This window comes from Pyrus communis, chromosome 4 (genome assembly GCF_963583255.1).
Source record: "Pyrus communis chromosome 4, drPyrComm1.1, whole genome shotgun sequence".
NCBI classification, from domain to species: domain Eukaryota; kingdom Viridiplantae; phylum Streptophyta; class Magnoliopsida; order Rosales; family Rosaceae; genus Pyrus; species Pyrus communis.
Genome location: NC_084806.1, coordinates 19,270,863 through 19,292,833, shown reverse-complemented (window position 1 = coordinate 19,292,833; position 21,971 = coordinate 19,270,863). Strand labels below are relative to the sequence as shown.

The window sequence follows — 21,971 nt, the reverse complement described above, 5'->3', positions numbered from 1 at the left end:
CATACATTAAACCCACTTCAATTTTCTAAAGCTAGAAAGCTAGAAACAGGCCGGGTCGGGGGCCCGTTCCTTCCTATTTTTGAACCTGCCCCGTCCCACTAATTTTGGTTATATGTCCCGTCCCGTCCCGTCCCGTTTTGTGTTTTGAAATTTTGTACCCACCCCTTCCCGCACCGACCTGTGGGTACAGAACCTATTTGCCCACCCCTAATCATAACTATACGTTTTGATGATTTAAAGAATCAATAATCATAGATTTTTAGTTGATGGACCATTACTCTAATTAATTTAAATTGTTGGACTATTGATACAATTTCCTTCCTAAACAAAACAACGTTTCGTAAGAGGGCAGCATTGTAATTTTAGCCCATGTTTTGAGTGTCTCCCAAACTTCCAAGTACCACCGCTTTATATGATGATAAGGTTCCGAACAAGAACTCATGTCCGACATTTCTCCTCCTTCCGGACAAGAACTATAGTCCAAGAGAGATGGCAGAAGCTGGTCATCTGGTATCAGCAAGGCATATTAAGCTTCTCTCTGTAACTCCGGCAAACCCCAAATTCTCCGATTCGGTGTCTCGTTCTTTCACAATCAGAGCTTCTTCTAAAAGGAAATCTCTCTCTCTGGTACCAACCTCAAACAACACAGATTTCTCTCATGCTTTTTTGCTTTCTTCATTTATGTTGTGTATATTAAGAAGCTTAAGGTGTTGAACTATAAGTCCGCGTACCATCGATCACATCAATTGTTATATGGATGTGTGGTTTTTTGTATGCATACGCAATATAGATTCATAGTCTGATTACGTAAGTCTATCAAACCGAACATTGTTCTAGGCATAACTACTCCATAGCATTATAAATATAGTTGAGCTGCCACTTGTGCTTCAGGGTAACAAAAAGAAGAGCAGGAGTAGTAGCCCACGGAGCGTGATCAGATTATCAACAGCAGATGGGAAATGGCATGGGAATTGGAGCTGTGATTACATTCTCTCCCTCCAAGACCTGCGTTTGGATGATTTGATCGAAGATGAAAATACACATGACGCTCAAATTTCGGTTAATCTCTGCGTCCACAAGGTCGCTCCCATTTTTTTCGAATAGCAAATTAGATAATCGTCGTTAACGAGACAGTTTTTTCGATTAAGCACCAGTGTTAATTCCCTTCTGCTTATGACTACCTGCAGCATGCTAGCTTTGGCTTCTCAGTTGATGGAAAGATATTAACATCATTCAACAGAAAATGTAGCAACTGCTCTTCTACCTACTGCAGAAAGGTATTTATTTTCTTAGCAGAAGCATGAAATCTTAGTCGTTACTTCAATCATATATAAATTCCAGACAACACAACAATAATAATGCTAGAGATAATAAATTTATTCAGCAAATTATGCGTTGGTAAACATATTAACATCGTACTTTATGGAAATAAACGAGACGCAAATTTTGCAGCACTCATCTGGTTATGTTGTGTCTAAACAGATTGACACACAATTCAACGTGTGGGTTCTGTCATCAAGCAGGGACGAACACACGGTTCAACTTCCTGAAATCGGTGGCGATGATCCATCATTAAGTCCCTAAACTCTCTGTATCTCTTGCTCTCCTTCTCTCTCTCTCTCTCTCTCTCTCTCTCTCTCTCTCTCTCTCTCTCTCTCAGCCCCCCATGATAGTGTGTTCACACAGCTGCATGCTGCAACAGGTTATCTACGTGAAGCCTGGAAATGAAGCAGAACTTGATTCACTCATACAGGACACGATACGGCTTGCAACCTCCATTAAAGTATGAACCAGTAATGAAATAGTTTCGATCATAATACGGACATAAAGCACGAAAGGAAGACCCTTAATGATTGATTAACGACGGGGTGAAATTGTACTTTGCAGGATACTTGTTCAGAGCTGTGTGAGAAATCATATCCCACTGTGCAGTGTAAGTGTTGTGTGACAAGAAAAAAATTAGCAATTATTTTGAGCAAGAAAGTAATTAATTCCCCACAATTTGTGATTTGCAGATATTGGTGGAAAAAGCACTGCTTCTGTTGATAAGAGATGGTCTAGGCTTTTGGAGCTAAAGCATATGCAATAATATATGCCTATGATATTATCTGTTATTAAGCTCATGTATTTTGAACAAGTGTGTAATGTATAGTCTATACCGTTGTAAATAGTATAACGCAGTTGGAACTGCGGTTTAGTGATATGCATTTTTAGTAATAAGTGAGAGATTTTTAAGTTCAAAAGATATTCTGATATACACGTTTCAAATTTCAAATTTTTAAATCAAGTATCCATAGATTAAGCTTTTCTTTTACTAATTTTTAATTTGAAGTTTACAACCTTTCAACTTGCATCAATTTTTTCAACAGCAGAAGTTCCACAGGATTTATGGCCATTCTACATACATTGTCAAATCCTCCCAATCCTACAACATACCCTTCATCGAGTGACTCACATATGTATCAAACATTGTGTAATTTTAATTTGGGTATGTGTTAATACGTTGGTACGTTATGTAATTCTTGTATTGGTCTCAATCCGAATGTGAATGATCATTCTCTCGGAATCATCACCTTAATAAACTATTGTCTCAACAACTAGCTAATCTGACACGAGCGAAGCTGGCGCCGGGACTTACCCGGAAGGTGAAAAAGGTCTTGGAGTGTCGCACCGACTCCCCCGATGTGCTGGCCTCACTCAACACCCTTTCATCTTTCTATTCCGAAAATACCCCTCAGTCGCGGCGGAACCTCCGATCCACCATCGAGAAGCGAGGCCTCGCCACCAACCTCAAGTTCCTGAAGGCCTCACTGGCTGCCCAAGAGGCCTTGGCCACTAGCTGCGACAAGATCGCTGACGCTCTCAGCAGCTGCACCGCCACCACCGAAAGGCTCAAGCAGATCGTCTCTTGCTTCCTACGCGATTACCAGCTCTCTAATCAAGAGGTACCCATCAAACCGTTTGCGTTTATAAGTTGTGAGATTTCAATGAATTGATTGATTAGGGTTTTCTGGTTGAGGTTCGAATCAATCGATTTAGTTTTTGATTTGGGCTTTTGGTGTTGGTTTGTGTTGAGATTCGAATCAGTGGATTGATTTGTTGATTGGGGTTTGTGAGATAAGTGCATTGAGGGATGAAGAACTGAATGACAACTTCTTCAAGGCGCTTTCACATGTTCAAGAAATTCATCATGCCAATTGTAAATTGCTCTTGAGAACACAGCATCAGGCACTCTCTACTCTCTCACATCTGAATTTTTTATTTTCTGGATCATGGAAACATAAAAGATGATACTAACTCTCGGGGACATGCTAGGTTGGTTACATCAGATGTGAAAACAAAGACCTATTGGTTGTGTTGCACTTCCATTTGTGAATATAATTAATCCTTCTTCTTCTTGTTCCTGTTGCAGGCTTTATCCAGATGCCGCGGGAGATGCTAGTCCAACTAGAAACCAGTTCTCCAAGAGCCCTGAGAGTGATTCTCGAAAGACAGCCTTATAATTTCGTACAAACTAAGTAATACCCTGGAGTTTTACAGCCACACTGTAAGTGATCCCTTTTCCTATCCATCAATGGAATAAGTTGTCCCACATGTTTGGCGTTCTTTTCTTTTTCTCCTAATATATGGCTGTGTGTCTACTTGCAGGTATCGGAATTTATTGGGAGAGAAACAGCATTATCTGATACACTGTGGACACTAAAGGATGCTGCTCGGAAAACTTTCTTTGATATTCTGAAAACCAGAGGGGAAAAGCTTTTGAGGTATCCTCCCCTTGTTTCTGTTGAACTCTCCCCTCCACCAGCAGTAAGGGAAGAAGTCTCACTTTTGCTTGAAATAGTTGAGACCCATAACAGCATGATGCTTCCAACTTTAGGCAAAAATCCTTCTTTTGGTCCAGTCATATCTGCTTTACTCGATCCAATTATTAAGGTGCGTTGTGCTGGACATTCCATTACATATATGGCATTGATTGACATAATCTGGTTTCATGATGGTCAAAGCAACATCGACATTAGTTTTTCAGGCATGCTCGAAGCTTCAAAACTGTCGCATTCCCATTGATTAAGAACAAACTTACGGAGAACTTCACTTTGAGTGCTTTTGTGCCTATTGCTTTGAGTTCTGTGATCCCACAAACAAATGCTCTCTATATTAGTAGAACCACTCCTGTAAGCAATATGTGAGCAAGCTGCAGAGGCCCACAAGTCCAAGGGAGTTGGCTACTCTTCAAGAAAAAATAGGATGAGTTCTGACTGAGGTCAATTTCTTAAATCACCAGTTGATGCACTATTGTCCAACAGCAATTCTGCCCCCTCATCTCAGGTTTCTTTTCTCATTACTTTCCGAGCCTCTGATTTCAGATTATCTTCAGCGGCATGGCTTGCTGTTACATTTTGTTGTACTTCTCATCAACTTGTGTGCATCTATTCCTGGTGCCAAATTATGATTAATCCCAAATCAATCTTTGCCAAAGACAAACAAGATCCTCTCCCTCCCCTGCCAAACACATAGAGGAAAGGATACATAACATCAATGTTTGGTTTAGCAATAGTCCAAAGATGTGCCTCTTATTCTTACAAATTTCAAGCTAGTTTCGAAGATGTTCGTGTGATTCTTATGCATAATCTTCTTCATTTCTTTCGTCCTAATACCTATTCAATGGATTGGTGCAGTCAAGTGAAACATCCTCGAAGATATTCCTCATCAATTGCTTGTGTGCCATACAAGAACCATTGCTTGGGCATGAGGTTGCAGAGGAATACGTGAAGTGCCTCGGGATGATAGCTAAACACATGCAAGCCCTTGTAGAAAATGAAGTCGATGTGATCCTTAAAAGATGTGGCTTGTCGCAGAAGATGCCTTACTTTCGTGACTCACTCAGCAAGGAGACTGGCACTACCCCATTGGTAGAGATAGATGACACTTCTCCAGCCTCTCTTTCCGAGTGTTTGAAGGCTTTCTTTGGGCTTGTTTTGGGAAGCGAGAGTTCTCTGCCAGAATTTGAGCAGATGCAGGTTCCAAAGTTGCGTTCTGAAGCTTGTATCCAAGTGGCTAAATCATTGGCCGAAGCATATGACATTACATATGAAGCAATTATGGATCCCAAAAATGGCTACTCAGATCCCAAGTCACTGGCAAGGCACCATTTTGGGAATTTGAAGCACCGATGAAACATCTTATTTCTGTCGAACAAGTTCTACTAACTGTTTGATTGTGAGATATTAGGTGAAGAAAATGAAGAAACTCTACATTTCTACGTTTGCAGCAAAGAAATCGTAATTCGCGTGTCTTTTTTCAAACCAAATGTTAACCAAGCCCAAATCATCCAGAGGTGATGAAACAAATCAATATCTGCATCCCTGAACCTGATTGACAACGTGCATGGTTCTACAGACACCGTTTTCTTAAGGCTGCTTTAATGTAACTTTCTCTTCTGTTATAGAGCAGGTTGACAACATGTTTCACCAGACCTCATTTGTTGAGTAACACAGAATTTCATACAAGTTCGGATAATACTAAATCGAACTAGTATCATCGGGTTGTGGCAAGTCCCTTGGCTAAGATTAAAGAGAGAAATTGTTAGCTCATCAATCAATACCGTAAAATTAAGAGAATTTAAAGCACCAAAAGAAAAGAAAGAACATGATTTAGGTGTTATCATACACAATAATCTATTAGGACTCTGCAGTTAAGCTTGCTTACAAGAGAGAAATGTTTGATAATCTGGCGTCACGCTGCAGCTCTCCTCTATAATTATGGAAACGAAAAATACTTATAGCAGAGGAATCTGCAAGAGGTTCAAGAAAAAACAATGACAATTCAAGAGAAAAGAAAAAGAAGAAAAAGAAAATGGGTCTTTTGCAGATACAGACAGAAAGAAAAGAGGCGAACGAAGCAAAATAATCATCACGCCCCAGTTTTAAGTACGAAGCGAGTAGGGAAATGCATATAAAATTTAAAACTTACTTAGAAGACAGAGTATCATCAAGAAAGTCTCAATCCTAGACTAGGTAGCCCAAATATTTGGGGAGGCAATGAAAAAATGGCACACGTTAAAAATAAAAAATAAAAACCGGTGAGAGTTTAACCTGTTACTCATGCATCTGAGCTGGTGAATTACCTGGGGCACAAATAACCATCCACTTTTTCCATCATATACTTTGACGGCAGCAAGGGCGACTTAAGGTTGAACGCCACACTGTGCAGCAGGTTTCTGTAACTAAACAATAAATACCGATAGACAAAAGAAACAAATAAACAAAGAAAGAATTGAAACAATATAGAGGGTTACCTTTTCATCTTCATGATGCCAAAGCAACGAAAAAGTTTATATGGCACAAAACCTTTTCAAAATAACCATCGGTTTCAAGTTCCACCAGCTGATACTGTTTAGTTTGACAGTATTCTGTTGCAGCCAAAACTTATACTTAGGGCATAGTCTCTGTATACATATATGTAAGAACGTCAGTACATATAAATATGCGTTCACATAGATGCAGCGATTAACATAAGCAAAAAAACAATTATTAACAGCAAATCATAACAGTGTCAGAACAAAGATATTGAACCATGAAGTATGTTGTTAAATTTTAAACCTTCCATCAATATGTTGACAAAGATAGCTTATCTGGAAGTCCAAAAGTCTTCAGATACCATCAGGAAAAAGCGGATAAATAATGTCACTCAGGTAGCATTTGGTACGCAGACGGGACGGGACGGGACGGGACGGAATGGATGTTCTGTGTTATGTTTGGTACGCGCAGGACGGAACAAGACTGTTGTTCCGTCCTGCGTTTGGTAGCACATGGACGGAACGGAACCAAAAGATTAAAATGACTAAAATACCCATGTTCCGTCTGTTGTTTGGTACAATTTTATGGGCGGAACGGGACAGGACTCTTTTTTTTTTTCTTTTTTTTTTTATTTTATTAAGTTGTTCAAATTTGAACACTATTATCCATTATTTGTTTTTCTTGGTCCAAATTTTAATAGGTATATGTTGTGTTTCACATGCAAACCCCTTTAAAATTTGTAATTTTTCCCATTTTCTACACCTCCATTCGAATTTTCACCACAAACCCATCAAATTTTATTGTGCAAATTGCAAAACCCACACCCCAATTCAATTTTTAGTCCCTAATTTTGGTCCTTTCAATTGTGGGTTGTTGTTCAGGGAGTTCAGGTTCTACAAACATTAGAATTGGCCTTGTTTAGAAGGACACCCCTCTAAATATTCCCCATTGCAGGAACAAGGCAAACCACATAAGAGCACATGACAAATGTTGAAAAATATATAAGTTTAATGATCATTTATATCGTAAACGTTTTAGGGTTTAAACATTTAGAACTTAAACAAAGAAAATGAAATATGCATAACTTAAACTACTCTCAAAATATTTTACATTCAATATTTCCAAAACTACTCCCAAAATATTTTACAAAAGGCCCCTGCCCCATGTCCAAGCCGTGTCAGCGTGTAGGAAGGCCATGTACTCTTCTCCGGATTAATCCGATGAATACAATGGCATAAGAAATCATGTACTCTTGGCTAAAAGCAGAAAGGCTATCACTTTCAGCCTGTTACCAGATTTCCCATCAAACAACTTGGATTTATTGTAAACAGAAATAGTTTACAAATGAAATCAGGCACTTATTAATACTGTAAATGACAAACAAATCTTGATTTTGTGATCACCAATTCAAACATTCAAGTTACCCAAAAATACAGAGGAGAAGGAGAGAGAGAGAGAGCGAGACCTGAGGACCACCGAGTTCGCAGAGCTGCTACACAGAAGAGGACGAGGAGGAAGGTTGCGAAGGGGACGAGGAGGAAGGTTGCGAGGCTACACAGAAGAAGATGAGCAGGAAGGTTGCGAAGGGGAGAGGGATGCAGAGGTGAAGAGGAACGGCTGAGAAGAAGAGAAGATAGTTTTTAGGGTTTGTTATATGATTTTGATGTTGTAAATTTTGAAAAAGACAAGGGGCATTTTTGTCTTAAAATATTGGAAATTTCTGTCCCACGGACATGGAACAACCCGTTCCAGGGGGGAGGTGGAACTAAAAATCATCCAAAACTTGTTCCATGAAACAATGCGTTCCAGTCATTTTAGGCGCACCAAACGTGGGACGGAACGCTTCGTTCCACTCTGTTCCGTCTCGTCCCGCGTACCAAACGCGACCTCATATCACTTATATCATCAATTGAATATATGCACACAAAGATTGCAGATAAACAATACATATGTCTTTCCAAGCTTAAAAATCAAATGGCATAACACAAACAAATAAATAACGAGAGCACACTTACATACCACACACGCAATTAACAATTACTAATTTGAAAGGGTAGAAAAACTTTCAAAGAATGAGAAGATATACCTGTAACTGCTTTCACTGGTCCCTTATTGAAGGGGAAGGAAGTTACAACACCATTTTAGCCAGATTTTTCAATTATACCAAGTGGCCCTGCCAAAATTGGGAACCATCCCCTTTGCCTTTGCTAACTGGCTAGCCTTTTGTATCTCCCCACTTGAACAGAGTATAGCAATTTGTTTATAGCAATAGTCAAAGTCATTAAACTGAGACCTTCTCTCCATGCCATCATAATTTTCTGCCACCTTCTCTACTTTCTTCATTTCAGAAAGCTGACTATCCAACTCTGCATCAGTGTAGGTTACAGAAGTTGAAACAACTGTACCAGAAGCCTCCCTGTCACAAGGCTTGTCTAGTTTATGAGATTGTTGGTGAGTATTGGGTGAACCTCTAACAGGGAAAAACATGCACCCAATTTCATTACGGACAGTAAGTGCTTTTTCGATACGGCCTTGTTCACACAAAGAAACAAGAAAACCTTCTAAAGAATCTGTCTCAACCTCAACATCAACTCTGTTTATTAGCTCAACAACAGATTGGGAGTGAAGCATTTCTCTCAAGATGGTTCGAGCTTCTTCCATCCTTCCCTTGGCGCATAGAGCTCTTAGTAAATACAAGAAACCCAAAAAATTAGGTAATGTACCTTTTCCTTTAAGCTCGACAAAGAATTTGATTGCCCCTTCCATATCACCCTTTAGACAAAAGCCATTGATTACAATGCTAACAGTGAATTCATCAGGCTGGAGGGATTTTAAGTCCAAATCATAAAGAACCTTCAAGGCATCATTCATATCTCCAATTTTGCAATAACCATCAATAATCGAGTTGTATACATGTATATTTGGTTTAAAGCCCTTGAGAACCATCCTCTCAAAAAACTGCTTGGCATCCAGAAGAAACCCCTCTATACGTAAGGCATCAATCGATGTAGCATAAGTGATTTCCGTGGGTACCAAATTAATTCTCTCTAATGAATCAAATAGCCGAAATGCTTCAACAAGGTGGCCTTGGCGGCATAATCCATTTATAACTGAATTATAAATGATGATATCAAGGGTCACCCATTTATTTTTAGCAAAACTACACAGATCTAATGCCCCATTGATATATCCTACTTTACAAAGACTATCAACTATAAGCGAATAATCAAATGCATCTAGAATAGATAGACCATCTCCAGCCACCATGACAAGTTTATATGCATCCAAAACTCTACCATTCTTTATAAGTGTGTTAAAAAGAGTAACAGGCAAAGTGACGGTTGCAGGCTTGTCCTTCATTTTGTCTAGAAATCGGAGAGCATCATCAACGCCCTTCAGACATATGTCGTAAGCCAGAATCCTGCTTACCTTGGGTTCTTCTAGGCCATATTCTTTCAGAAAGATGTTCGAGAAAGACTGAGTTAGTGAATCTTTCCCACCACCAATTAGACCTTTTAAAATTGTATAGTAAGTTTTGCTTGTGATAACTGACCCTTTCCTCCTCATAACCAAATACACTTCACATGCAGACTCAGGAAAACCTCCATCAGAACCCCGTCCGAAATATAACCACAAATCCAACAACTAAATAAAACAACATCCAATGCCAAACCTTGCTTCTCAATCCTACAAACCAAATCACAAACCTCATTAACTCTACCCTTTTACAAAGAGCAGCAACTAGTGCTGTATAAGTCACAATATTAGGCTCCAAAGCTCCAGAATCCACGGCATTCTAAAGAAATTTGACTGCGATTTCCGGCTTCCCAATCTTACAAAACCCGGAAATCACTGAACTAGAAACAAAATTATCAAAAGGGTACTTAACTTTCTCATCAGTCATCAACTCCAGCACCTCAATTGCCTTGCTCATATCTCCCTCATTGCTAAACGAATGAATTAACGAGCAAAACGTGAAAGAAGAAGGAAAAATACCGTGGGTCACAAAGCCTTCTCGGGGTCTTTCCGGTTGATACACAGGCCTTGAATCAGAGAGTCCCTCATCCGATTCCGCCGCAACTTCGAAGCTTCGGTCATCTGTGTCCTCATAAAATGCTCTGCTTCTTCGTATTTCTGCAGATCTAGGAGAGCCCAGGTCACGATGGAGTGCGCCTGGGAGTTGCCTTTGATTTGATTGGACTCCATTCGGGAGAAGAAGTGGAGGAGGGTGTTGAACCGGCGCGTTCGAGAGAGGAAGAGAAGGAATTGGACGATGGATTTGAGCGTGGGAGTGAAGCCGCTTTTGAGTAGAGTTTGAAGGGGTAGGGGTTCCGTAAGACTGCTTCGGCAAGAAGAAGAACAAAAGCATCGAATTAGTCTGGTGTGGAAGATTGGAGAGAAGATTATCATTGTTTGGGGGAATTTTTGAAGAAACAATTGGTATCCGTCCCTAGCTAAAATGTTATTATTTTTCAGATTTACATCGAAGTTTCTTAATGCAATAATAAATTTACATTTAAGTTACGTAATTTTTAAAATAAAAATTAATAATTGATTTAAGACTTTAATACTTACCTCTTTATTAAACTACTAATTAATTTTCAATTCAAAACATTTCCAAGATCAAAATAAATAAATTAGACAAGTTTGTACCCCTTAATTTTTTGTAAAAAGGTTTTCAATTTTTTAATCTTACAATGTACACATTCTTAAATATATCAAATTGTTCTATGTAAAATGAATCTTTTTATTTATATATATATATATATATATATATATAATCTATTCAATTTTTTTCCTAATCCATTTTTAAACTTATATGGGTACATTTTTTTTTCTTGATTTGAGAATGTATCCATGTCAAGTTTAATTGAAGAAATTTACTAATGTTATTAAGCCTAATGTGACAGCCTGTCCCGGACTTTTCGTACCGTAGGGATAAAATGACGGTTTTGCTCCTAGTATGTTTGTTTCGTTGTGTGGTCATTCTTAAGCATTTGTTAGTTGATTTTGGACCACACACACACCCACACTCATTTCCTCTCTCTCTCTGCCCTGTCCCGAGACTCACTCTCTCCCTTTCCTATCCTTTTCGTACGGACAACACCACAAACTCTTGAAATCGTCACGGATCGAGGAAACAAACTACATATTTGTGCTCGTGAGGTCCTTAGGAGTTCAACCATACCCATTTCAGGTAAGGATATCTTCGTTTTCACGTCGAACTCGAGATCCCCGATTTTGGTCACTATTCATGCACACGTTAATCCATGTGTTTTTAGGAATTTCAAGTTTGTAGGAAGCTTGGTGAGGTTCTTAGGAGGCTCGGGGTGGTTCGTTTGAAGGTTTTGGACGTCGGGATCGTGAGTTGCAGGTTTGGCCGGAGTTGGTGGTGTTTTCCTGGTGAGATTCCGGTGGTTTTAGTGCTTGAAAGTGTTTTCCTGGTGAGATTCCGGTGGTTTTCGTGAGGTTGAGTAGATCACGTTGGTGTATTCATACACCCCATTTGAGCATTGTATGAGAAGTTATTTCGTATTGTTGGTTATGTGCTTTAAAATTTACGTTTTTATAGTTGTTTCACATATAGGTGAGACCTATCCCGAGGACGAGCGTGGTCACTCGAGGTAAGGGGGTTACGACCCTTCTACATACCAGTGAGTGGGCTTTTGGTTTTTCATATATACCTATATACTTATGTTTTTCATAGAAAGTGAAATGAAACGTTTATACGTTTATATGCCATGCATTATGTTTACCCATTTAATTATGCATTATTAGTTGCATATATATATATATATATATATATATATATGTTGGTGCTGCGGACGCATAGGTAAGTGCCAGGTGAGTTATGGTTTATGTTTATGTTCAGTAGTGATTTGAGATGCATAGAGAGCTCATAACCTGCACCTCCGGTGTTAGTACTCCCGTCCAGAGTTGGGCACAGTCCTTCACGTGATGTTCTCCTCCCACACCACATGCTCATCTTGGATCCAAGTTAGGTGCACAGTCCTGTCGTACAGAACACTTTAGGTGGTTCCGACTCGTAGGTGACCCGCTATTATTTGCCCAGTCTTCACGTGATTGTAGCACTTGAGCGTGCTTATTATACACCCAGTCTTGTCGTACAGACCACTTTTGGTAGTTCCGACTCGTGTGCAGGTATAGTTAGTGAGATAGATATTTGAGCTCTAGTTTCAGCCGTACAGGTCATGTTAGGTGACTCCGGTTGACAAATTATATGGCATGGATTGGCATTACCTGAGTACTTGCATTTTAATTCGAGGCATTTGGCATGGCATATTTCCGAGCATGGTTATTATATATAGGTATATATTCTATTTTTCTGGGAAGTATACAGGTTTTACGGCGAGGGGTTAGAACTTTGTTTATGAAATGATTTTTGAAAAGCTTTGTTTTTGCTCACTCACGCTTTCTGTTTTGCGCCCCTCCAGGTTCTAGTTTGGCTAGCGCTTTTGGTGGCTCCCCAGAGGATTTTCCCGACTTATCTGACAGATTATCACCAATGTAGGACCACCCTTGGGTGTGTTTATTTAGTGTTGTTTCTCCCGGACTGCACTAGGTCTTTTGTGCTCTGAACTTTGTTTTTCACACTTACGCTTGCACATGTGTGTTATTACTTTGTGTATAGCTGGGTTTTTATTTATTCGTACTTTTATTATTATTTATTAGCTTTCGCACTGTGCACATAGTTACGTCACTTCCACGTGACGGCCAGCATACCCTGATCTCGGTCAGAGTGTGTCACCTAATATTTATTATTTTTTGTGTGATTTTGAAGTATGTACCCATATTTTCGTACAATAATTTTTTTGTTAATTTTGATGAATGTGCCTATATTTATATACATACATTTGGAGATATATACACACACAAAATATATTGGAGAGTATAATTTATATTTTAATATTTTTAATCCCACAAATTATAGTTTTATTTATTTAAAATCTCATTAATATAAATAACTATAAATTTCAATTTTTAAGTTAAAAAATATAGTAACCTATATAGAAATACATTTATCACATTAATTTCAGGGACTTCGATCAAAAATTGAAAACTAACAAGGTTTCAGTCAAAGAATATTGATAGTTAGGGACCACACCCAAAATGTCCCATTTTTGAATTTTTGGGGAACGTTGTTTGCTGCTGCTCCTCCTCCAAGTGTTTGAGTGAGGGTCTTAAGTTTGAAAGATGGACCAAATCTGCCAGGGGTTAGTATAATTAATTCATCAGATGAAATTCATGGTGTAATAGTGAGTAAGAGAAGAAATTGGTGGTAGTTTATTCATCCATATCCGTCAAATGAATAAACGGTTTTGGTAGCAATTTAGTTTATACATATCAATACAACAACAACAAAGCATTTTCCTACTAGGCTTGGTTTGGTACTGCGGTGATTCTGAAAAAAAACTGGGAGTTGTTTTTGTGTTTGGTAAACATTCAGCTTCAGTTTTTTTTCATAGTTTTGGGTGAAAAAAAACCAAAAACAAGAAGCTGCAAAACTCAGCTTTTTTTCACATCTATTTTACATAAAAGTTTACCAAACACTCTGCTACTTTATTTCACAGCTGCTTATTCTTACAGCACAGCAGAATCAGCTTTTTTTCAAAGCACGGCAATACCAAACCAGCTCTAAGTGTGGTCGACTGTATAAATCCTAGAATGTCATTGCGCTCGGTTCTCTGCCACGTCTTCCGTTAGATCCAAGTACTCCAAGTCTTTTCTTAGAGTTTCTTCCAAAGTCTTCCTTAGTCTTCTTCTATCCCCCTGAACCTCTATCGCGTAATCGCATCTTCTAACGGTGGCATCTGTAGGCCTTCGTTTCACATGTCCAAACCACCGCAACCGATTTTCTCTTATCTTTTCTTCAATGACTAATTAATTTCTATTTGGTTGATTTTTTTTTTTCGATAAAGGGGATCTTCAATTTCAAATGAAGATTTAGGAGATGAACAGTTTTTTTATTAGGTGATGTGTATAGAGAAAATCCATACCAAGGATGAGACGCAAGTATTATTCATCGAGCCCATCTCGACGCCCTAATTGGATTCAAACACACTTGTTCACACACTCTTTATGCAACCATTTTGCATGGTAATTATCTGCTGCGTATTATTATTTTTCAAGAGCGAACAATTAAGATTTAACCAAATGACATTTGCTTTTTGTGTTTTGATGTGCATGACTGCACCGCTTCCATTTTGCTTCTTCTTTTTTGGGGGAAGCCTAGGTTTCCGACATTTCAAAGAATAGAACTAATTCCCAGTGCGTTCGAAAAAGCTAAAGACATTTTAATCTGCCCTTTGCCACAATCAAATAGTACACATGCTAGCTTTGTACCTTTAATCTAATAGCAATCAAATAGTACACATGCTAGCTTTGTACCTTTAATCTAATACCAGTGAGTGCATTAAGAGCGTGTTTGTTTGGCCTCATTAGCCTTCACTTGATTGAATTGCACTAAAAATTAGTGTAGTCCTGTATTTGGCAATCACATGGACTAATTTTAGTGGAATTAAATGGGATTCGCATCTAACTAAAGACCTCGTTAGAGGGTCTTAGCTAGGCCTTCCAAAATGCAGCGAACTACTAAGGCTTTTCCCTTGTATGCTTTAGTCTGTTCACAGCCTCATCCTGCTTGACAACCTCGCCGTCAAATCTCTTTACACCGACTAGCCCCACCCACTGCCTAAATCCCAAAATTGAATTACTGCCGACCAATGGGTCAGCTTGACGATGGCTACGACCGCGCGCAGCATCGCGTCATCTCTTTCAGAATGAGGCTGACATTCAAACGGTGTTGGCCACAGAAGTCCATCTAGGCACCAAAATTGTGATGGGCTGCTTTGTTGTGGATGGGTTTTTGTTTACATGTGAAGCAAATTATCAATTGTTGGTTTTGAAATTTCAAGAATTTTGCAAATTATCAATCGATGACAATTGCCAAAAGAAGAAATGAGGTTTAGTTTGATAACATTGTGTATTGGCTTAACTATGAATTAATATGGTACAAGCCTTCATGCACGCACGTGAGCGCAAGCAAAAGGCTTCTTTTTTTTCAATCACGGCATGCTACACGCTACTTACACATTTTCAATGTATTTATATGCGTGAATAGATTCAATATTTTTTTTATGACAAAAAGAAAGTCAAATATTTGGACTAAATGAATAATGTTAGACCATGATAGAAGAAACTCCTCATAAACCAATCAAAACAAATGAATCTACATAATAAAATCGGTCTTTTAATTTCCATCTACATTCTATTGAATTTACATTAAAAATAGATAAAATAATTTTTAATAAACAACTAACTGAATCACATTATTGCTAGCTCATTATGAAGCTAAGCTCACCCCCTCCCTTTAGTGTAGATAACATCATTTGTTAAAAAAAAAAAATGATAATTTGATAACTAAATGAATCACATTATTATGCGCGTGCGAAAATGTATTTTTTATAACTGGCACTACACGCCTCTTAAGTGTTTAAAATAGAGAAAATAATATTTAATAAATAACTGATTGAATCACATTATTGTGTGCGTGCGAAAGGCCTTTTTTTATCACCAGTGATACGTGTCTCTTAATGACACACCCTAACCCGGAATGTCCACTAGGACCCCGAATCGAGCCGTGCTGGCCGACACCTGGAAGGTGACGAAGCCATAAAGTGTGATAATGTATAAAATGTGAATAAATTAAAATCTAAAGTGCCTAAGTACACGAGTACGTGGTGAGCGGGTCTGGACCCATTTCATGCGTGATACAGAGCATAGGTATAGTACAGTAAGGTAAGATAATGATTATACCATCATAAGAAGACATCTGTACTGAAAAGTGCCACGAATCCTCATCGATACGGAACTATACTGCAAGAACCTTGAGGGGTGGAAAAATAGAAAATGTGAGTGAGTGAAACAAAACTTTTCAAACCAATTTCAATTACCAAAGGCAATAACCCCTCGCTGTAACACCTGTATAATTTCCAAGAAAATAACAGGCATGACTATAACTCTAAAGTTTAACCAAAATAACCGTCTCATAGTTATGCCGTGTCAAATATCTTAACAAGAATAAGTAACCCAGGTGAAATAAATCAATATGAAATGGTATGTTAGCCAGATCCACCTATTCTGGCTTGAACGGCTAAACTAATAACTCATCAACATGCTAGCCGAAGTCACCTCACGTGACCTATACAACTGAATCAATAGATCATCAACATGTTAGCATATAAGTCGGGAGTCATTATATCAATATGAAATGGTATGTTAGCCAGATCCACCTATTGTGGCCTGAACGGCTAAACTAATAACTCATCAACATACTAGCCAGAGTCACCTCACGTGACCTATACGACTGAATCAATAGCTCATCAACATGTTAGCATATAAGTCGGCAGTCACCTATAATGACTTGTACGACTTATCCATATCTCATCAATCAATGCTAGGATATAAGTCAGGAGTCACCTATAGTGACCTGTACGACTTATCGATATCTCATCAATCCTTGCTAACATATAAGTCGAGAGTCACCTATAGTGATCTGTACGACTTATCCATATCTCATCAATCAATGCTAGCATACAAGTCGGGAGTCGCCTATAGTGATTTGTGCGACTTAATTTATAGCTTATCAAACATCCCTGCACACGAGTCGGAACCACCTCTAGTGGTCTGTATGACAAGACTGGGTGTAAATAAGTATGCTTAAGTGCTATGATCACGTGAAGACTGTGCGAATAATCGCGGGTTACCTACGAGTCGGAACCACCTATAGTGGTTTATACGACAAGCCTGTGCACCTACATTGAGTCCAAGGTGAGCGTAAGGTGCGGGAGGTGAACATCACGTGAATGACTGTGCCCTGGCCACGGGCGGGAACACTAACACTGGGGTGCATGTTTATGAGTTCTCAATGCATCTCAATATAACATGTATAACTCATGGGCAACCATTACGACAATGTCAAAGTTGCCTAACACATAAATGTAGTCATGCCATAACTCCATCGATTCAACTAATACCATAAACTCACCTGAACTTACCTGGGTGTCTTGCGTTCACCTTTGCACTTCAAAGCATTCACAATAGTTATGTGCAAGTAATATAAATATGGATATACCATAATGCAATCTAATACTCAACCATGTCATAGCATTTTCAATTATATACATACGTACATATATATATATATATATATATATATATATATATTATAGCATAAAATGCATAAGCTGTAATGCCCTACTCCTGAACTATTTATTTTTGGGGATAATCATCGGTGACAAGCCCAACTAGACACTAGTTTAATTAACTATCATTACATACATTTCCTTACTTTAATTTCTTGATTTTTCACACATTGATTTATAACCAACATTTAACCACCAACACATAAGGTTAAATCTCACATTTTACACCAATGTCCCTCACATTGTTCTATTCCCCAAACAAAGCTATTGTCTCAATTATTTAATCTCACTTCTTGTATGGCTGCATATAACGTCACGTTAGACTACCTACGCACCCTTAATAAGGATCAAGCCATTCGTAATTCACGCATGTACTTCTAAACATTCACAGAAATTATATTAAATATTCAATTTATAAACGTTTGTGGAGATGTCAATCATATATATATATATATATATATATATATATATATATATATATATAAACGATAAAAGGGAAAAGACCCACTCACCTTAGGTCCGCGCTACAACTCCCCAGTACAAATATCGAGACGTCACGAACGATCCTCACCTAGAACAATTATTCAGTCACATCTCAGAACTCTTATCCATAGAACCTGTAATTTACATAAAACACATCCCAATGACGTTCTAGAATGATTTGAGATCCATTGACCAAAAGTCAACCTTTGGTCAAAGATCAACGGTAGGGTCCACGACCCTACATAACTCAATCCGGAAGATCCGCATCTTGGATTTCCGATCCGAAACTTCTAAAGATCCACATTATACTTCTAGAACATAATGCTAAAGTTTCATTACGATCCAACAGTTGGATCTCTACCAATTGTCGATTCAAGTGGCGGTCAACGTTTTATTTTACGAACTTACAAATCCAATATGGGAAGATCCGTAAGTCAGATTTCCAATCCATAAGTTTCTAATATCCTCAAATATTACATACCATAATGTATTAAAATTTGGTGACGATCCAATGGTTGGATCGTCAATTCATGCAAGGACCCTTAATGGCCAACTAGGTGGTCAACTATGAAACTATATTAAACATTATAATTTCACTAAACGGATGTTAAATAAATCGGGGTTTCAAAATTAGCCTAGGAAGGTCAGGTGGAGCCTCCGCCCACGCGCCGCTACGCGCAGTGGCCGGCCGCCACGGTTCACCACAAAATTCCACTATTTCTAAAAATTCTCAAATTTCACAGAAATGAAGATCTCAAAGAGATGAACAACTTTCATACCTGCCACGAAGTCCAAAAGTGGACAGAAGATGGTTAATTTCCCACAAAGTCGGCGGGTTCTTAAAGCTTCCCGGCATCGATTCGTCGTCTACGGTGGTCCAACGGGGTCAAGGTTGGTTGGGATTTTCTCCTAGGATGATGGGCTGCAAAGCCCAAGTTGTGGCATCGGCCGTTGCTTTGCCGATTCGCCAAAAATTTGAAAAGAGTGATTGGATGTGGTTTTGACGCATCAGATTTTGTGGCTTCACCCCACCACATGTGGTGGTTTATCAAGGTGGTTGTTGGGTGGGTTTTGTAGAGTGGAATGAGAGCTTCAAGATGGGGGTGATGGCGTCGAAAATCTCCAACGGAGTTGGCCATGGGAGCTCGCGGTGGGTGTGGGTCGACGGGAAGGCTACTTCCCTTTTTTTTTTTCCTTCTTCTTCTTCTTTCCTGGTTTCTGATTGGGCTTCTGCCTTTTTTTTTCTTTAACCTTTTATCTAATTGGTCCTCCTTAACCAATTAACTAACTTTAAATAACCAACTTCAAACGTTCGTAACTATACCATTATAACCCAAACTCACAAACGAATTTTGCCTATTCGTTCGTACCAACGGGTACTACAAGGATAAGCTAAAACAATAAGTCCCACCTCTTTCAAACCGTTGGTCAACGGAAGTCAAAGTCCTTGCCTCTAGGGCATTTTCGTAAATTCACACTTTTAAAATTAGTAAAAACGTAAAATTAAGGACGGGTTGTCACAATCTACCCCCTTAAGAAAATTTCGTCCCTGAAACTTAAAATAACTTGCTACAATAAAATACTCGAAAATAGGGAGAAAATATGTATGTAAATGCATACGCAAGAAGAAATCGAGTTATAACAGCTGCATAAAAAAAATGTCATTCCGCCGCGATTGGATATAATTATTCATCTTTCATGTCTCCAAGCTCACCCATTCTTACTATATAATAGTGTAATACCCGTATAAATAAAACAATGTAGTAAGAAAAATATTTACACGACACAAATCAAAGCTCAAAACAAAAATGGACCTCGCCAAACATTTGTCGTGTCACGAATTCCGCTAATGAGTCCGAACCATAACTGACTAGTAAATGTTGTTGAAAATGAGCGGTCTTGCCCACTTGCTTAGTGAACCTAACAATTAGACCATTAACATTTAAATCTGCAGCCCGTAACACCGATGACTTATCGTCATCTCAACAACTAGTGAGAAGTTCTCGAGGATACCCAAATATCATTTTGTTCCTCTTGTGCGAATATGCCTAAATTGTCTAACTCATAACTTAATCACGATACCGTATTATCCCCAGGTGCACCAATTTAGCTGTTAAAAGTGTTTCAACGTTCACGTTCCCACAACTCAAAGTTGTAAAGAATTCTTTCTTCTTCTTTTTTTTTTTTTTTCTTTTTTTTTAGTAAGTCTGGTAAACTCGCAATAAGATTATATTTCAATGGTTCCAGCTAGCATAATTGAATCACATTATTGCTAGCCCATTGTGAGGTTAAACCCACACATCCCCCTTAGTATAGATAATATCGTTTGTTAAAAAAAAAAAATCATTTGACAACTAATTGAATCACATTATTATGCGCGTGCAAAAGACATTTTTTATAACCGGCACTACGTGCCTCTTAAGATATTTTTAACGTGTTTAAAAATATAGAAAATAATATTTAATAAACAACTGATTGAATCACATTATTGCTAGCGCATTGTAAGGCTAAGCACACCCCTTCCCCCTTAGTGTAGATAATATCGTTTGTTCAAAAAAAAAAAAAAAAATTCATTTCACAACTAATCGAATCACAGTATTATGCGCGTGCAAAATACCATTTTTATAATCAGCTGTAACATCCCACATTGCCCAGGGGAGTGGATCCTATAAGCTTTATATGTATATTCCCATCTCTACCTAGCACGAGGCCTTTTGGGAGCTCACTGGTTTCGGGTTCCATCGGAACTCCGAAGTTAAGCGAGTTTGCGCAAGAGCAATCCCAGGATGGGTAACCTACTAGGAAGTTCTCATGTGAGCTCCCAGAAACAAAACCGTGAGGGTGTGGTAGGGGTCCAAAGCAGATAATATCGTGCTACGATGGAGTTGAGGCCGAGATATGGTGGGGGCTCGGGCCGGGATGTGACAATTTGGTATCAGAGCCAATCCCTGACCGGAAGTGTGCCGACGAGGACGTCGGGCCCCTAAGGGGGGCAGATTGTAACATCCCACATCGCCCAAGAAAGTGGATCCTATAAGCCTTATATGTATATTCCCATCTCTACCTAGCACGAGGCCTTTTGGGAGCTCACTGGCTTCTGGTTCCATCGGAACTCCGAAGTTAAGCTTGTTCGCGCGAGAGCAATCCCAGGATGGGTGACCCACTGGGAAGTTCTCATATGAGTTCCCAGAAACAAAACCATGAGGGTGTGATAGGGACCCAAATCAGACAATATCGTGCTACGATGGAGTCATGCCAGAGATGTGGTGGGGGCCTGGGCCGGGATATGATACGAGCACCCTCTTAAGATGTTTTGAATGTGTTTAAAAATAGAGACATAATATTTAATAAACAACTAATTGAATCACATTATTGCCAGCGTACTAATTATAAAGAAAAAAACATTACACAGAAAAAAATTAAACATTTAAAAATATTGTTTACATGACGAAAATACCTCTGCATTATTTGATGCATTATTTTGGGCTGCTTTTGAACTTTTTGTTTGGGGGACATTTTTGATGTTTGGGTGAAGCGTATAACCCCAAAAGGGCCTTCCCACTCTATATATAAAGAAGATTTGAATAACACTGTTGGGGGACTTTAAGGTCGAGATGGACTTGAGCTTTGAGAAGATCTTCTTGTCTCCCTTGGTTTAGTTTCATACCAAGTCCCGGAATATCTCAAAAGAGTTAGCTTGTCTTAGGAAATATCCTAATTGGATCAACGGCTCGAAGATAGCATGATTTAGGCAAATAATGACTTGATCAAGAGAAACGTGGTGTGAAGCTAAAAGTTCATTAGTTTAGCATATTAAGAAAGAGTTGGCATGGCTGCATGGTGTTTTCTGGTAGATAATCTGGGTTTCCTAGCGTAGCAGCAAGGTTTACGATAACTAGGATTTTACTGGAAGGTTGTGGGGATTAATAAGGTTGCATGAATGGTGATGCTTGAGGCTTAAAGTATG

The 21,971-nt window shown here is 38.8% G+C and overlaps 1 protein-coding gene and 2 pseudogenes across 2 annotated transcripts; 2 read left to right on the top strand and 1 right to left on the bottom strand.

The window, feature by feature from the left end:
- The first annotated feature begins 450 nt into the window (after positions 1-450).
- On the top strand, positions 451-2,293 carry LOC137731830 (large ribosomal RNA subunit accumulation protein YCED homolog 2, chloroplastic). Of its 2 annotated transcripts, XM_068471064.1 has the most exons (7): positions 451-627; positions 892-1,080; positions 1,188-1,277; positions 1,483-1,572; positions 1,703-1,783; positions 1,888-1,933; positions 2,016-2,293. In XM_068471064.1, the coding sequence occupies exons 1-7, from the start codon at positions 490-492 to the stop codon at positions 2,087-2,089; spliced, it is 708 nt and encodes a 235-aa protein (XP_068327165.1). In that variant the 5' UTR covers positions 451-489; the 3' UTR covers positions 2,090-2,293. The 2 variants fall into 2 exon arrangements, with proteins under 2 accessions (XP_068327165.1, XP_068327166.1); XM_068471065.1 differs by lacking the exon at positions 1,483-1,572.
- Positions 2,294-2,388: 95 nt separating this feature from the next.
- LOC137732821 (conserved oligomeric Golgi complex subunit 6-like) lies at positions 2,389-5,174 on the top strand (annotated as a pseudogene).
- Positions 5,175-6,086: 912 nt separating this feature from the next.
- On the bottom strand, positions 6,087-10,706 carry LOC137731831 (pentatricopeptide repeat-containing protein At5g57250, mitochondrial-like; annotated as a pseudogene).
- Between the last annotated feature and the right edge of the window lie 11,265 nt (positions 10,707-21,971).

Bases quoted from the DNA above. Each gene is read 5' to 3' on its own strand.
- LOC137731830 (XM_068471064.1), top strand. From the start codon at position 490: ATGGCAGAAGCTGGTCATCTGGTATCAGCAAGGCATATTAAGCTTCTC. The intron at 1,278-1,482 runs GTATTTATTTTC...GTGTCTAAACAG, and splicing joins CTTCTACCTACTGCAGAAAG to ATTGACACACAATTCAACGT. The intron at 1,934-2,015 runs GTAAGTGTTGTG...TGTGATTTGCAG, and splicing joins ATCATATCCCACTGTGCAGT to ATATTGGTGGAAAAAGCACT.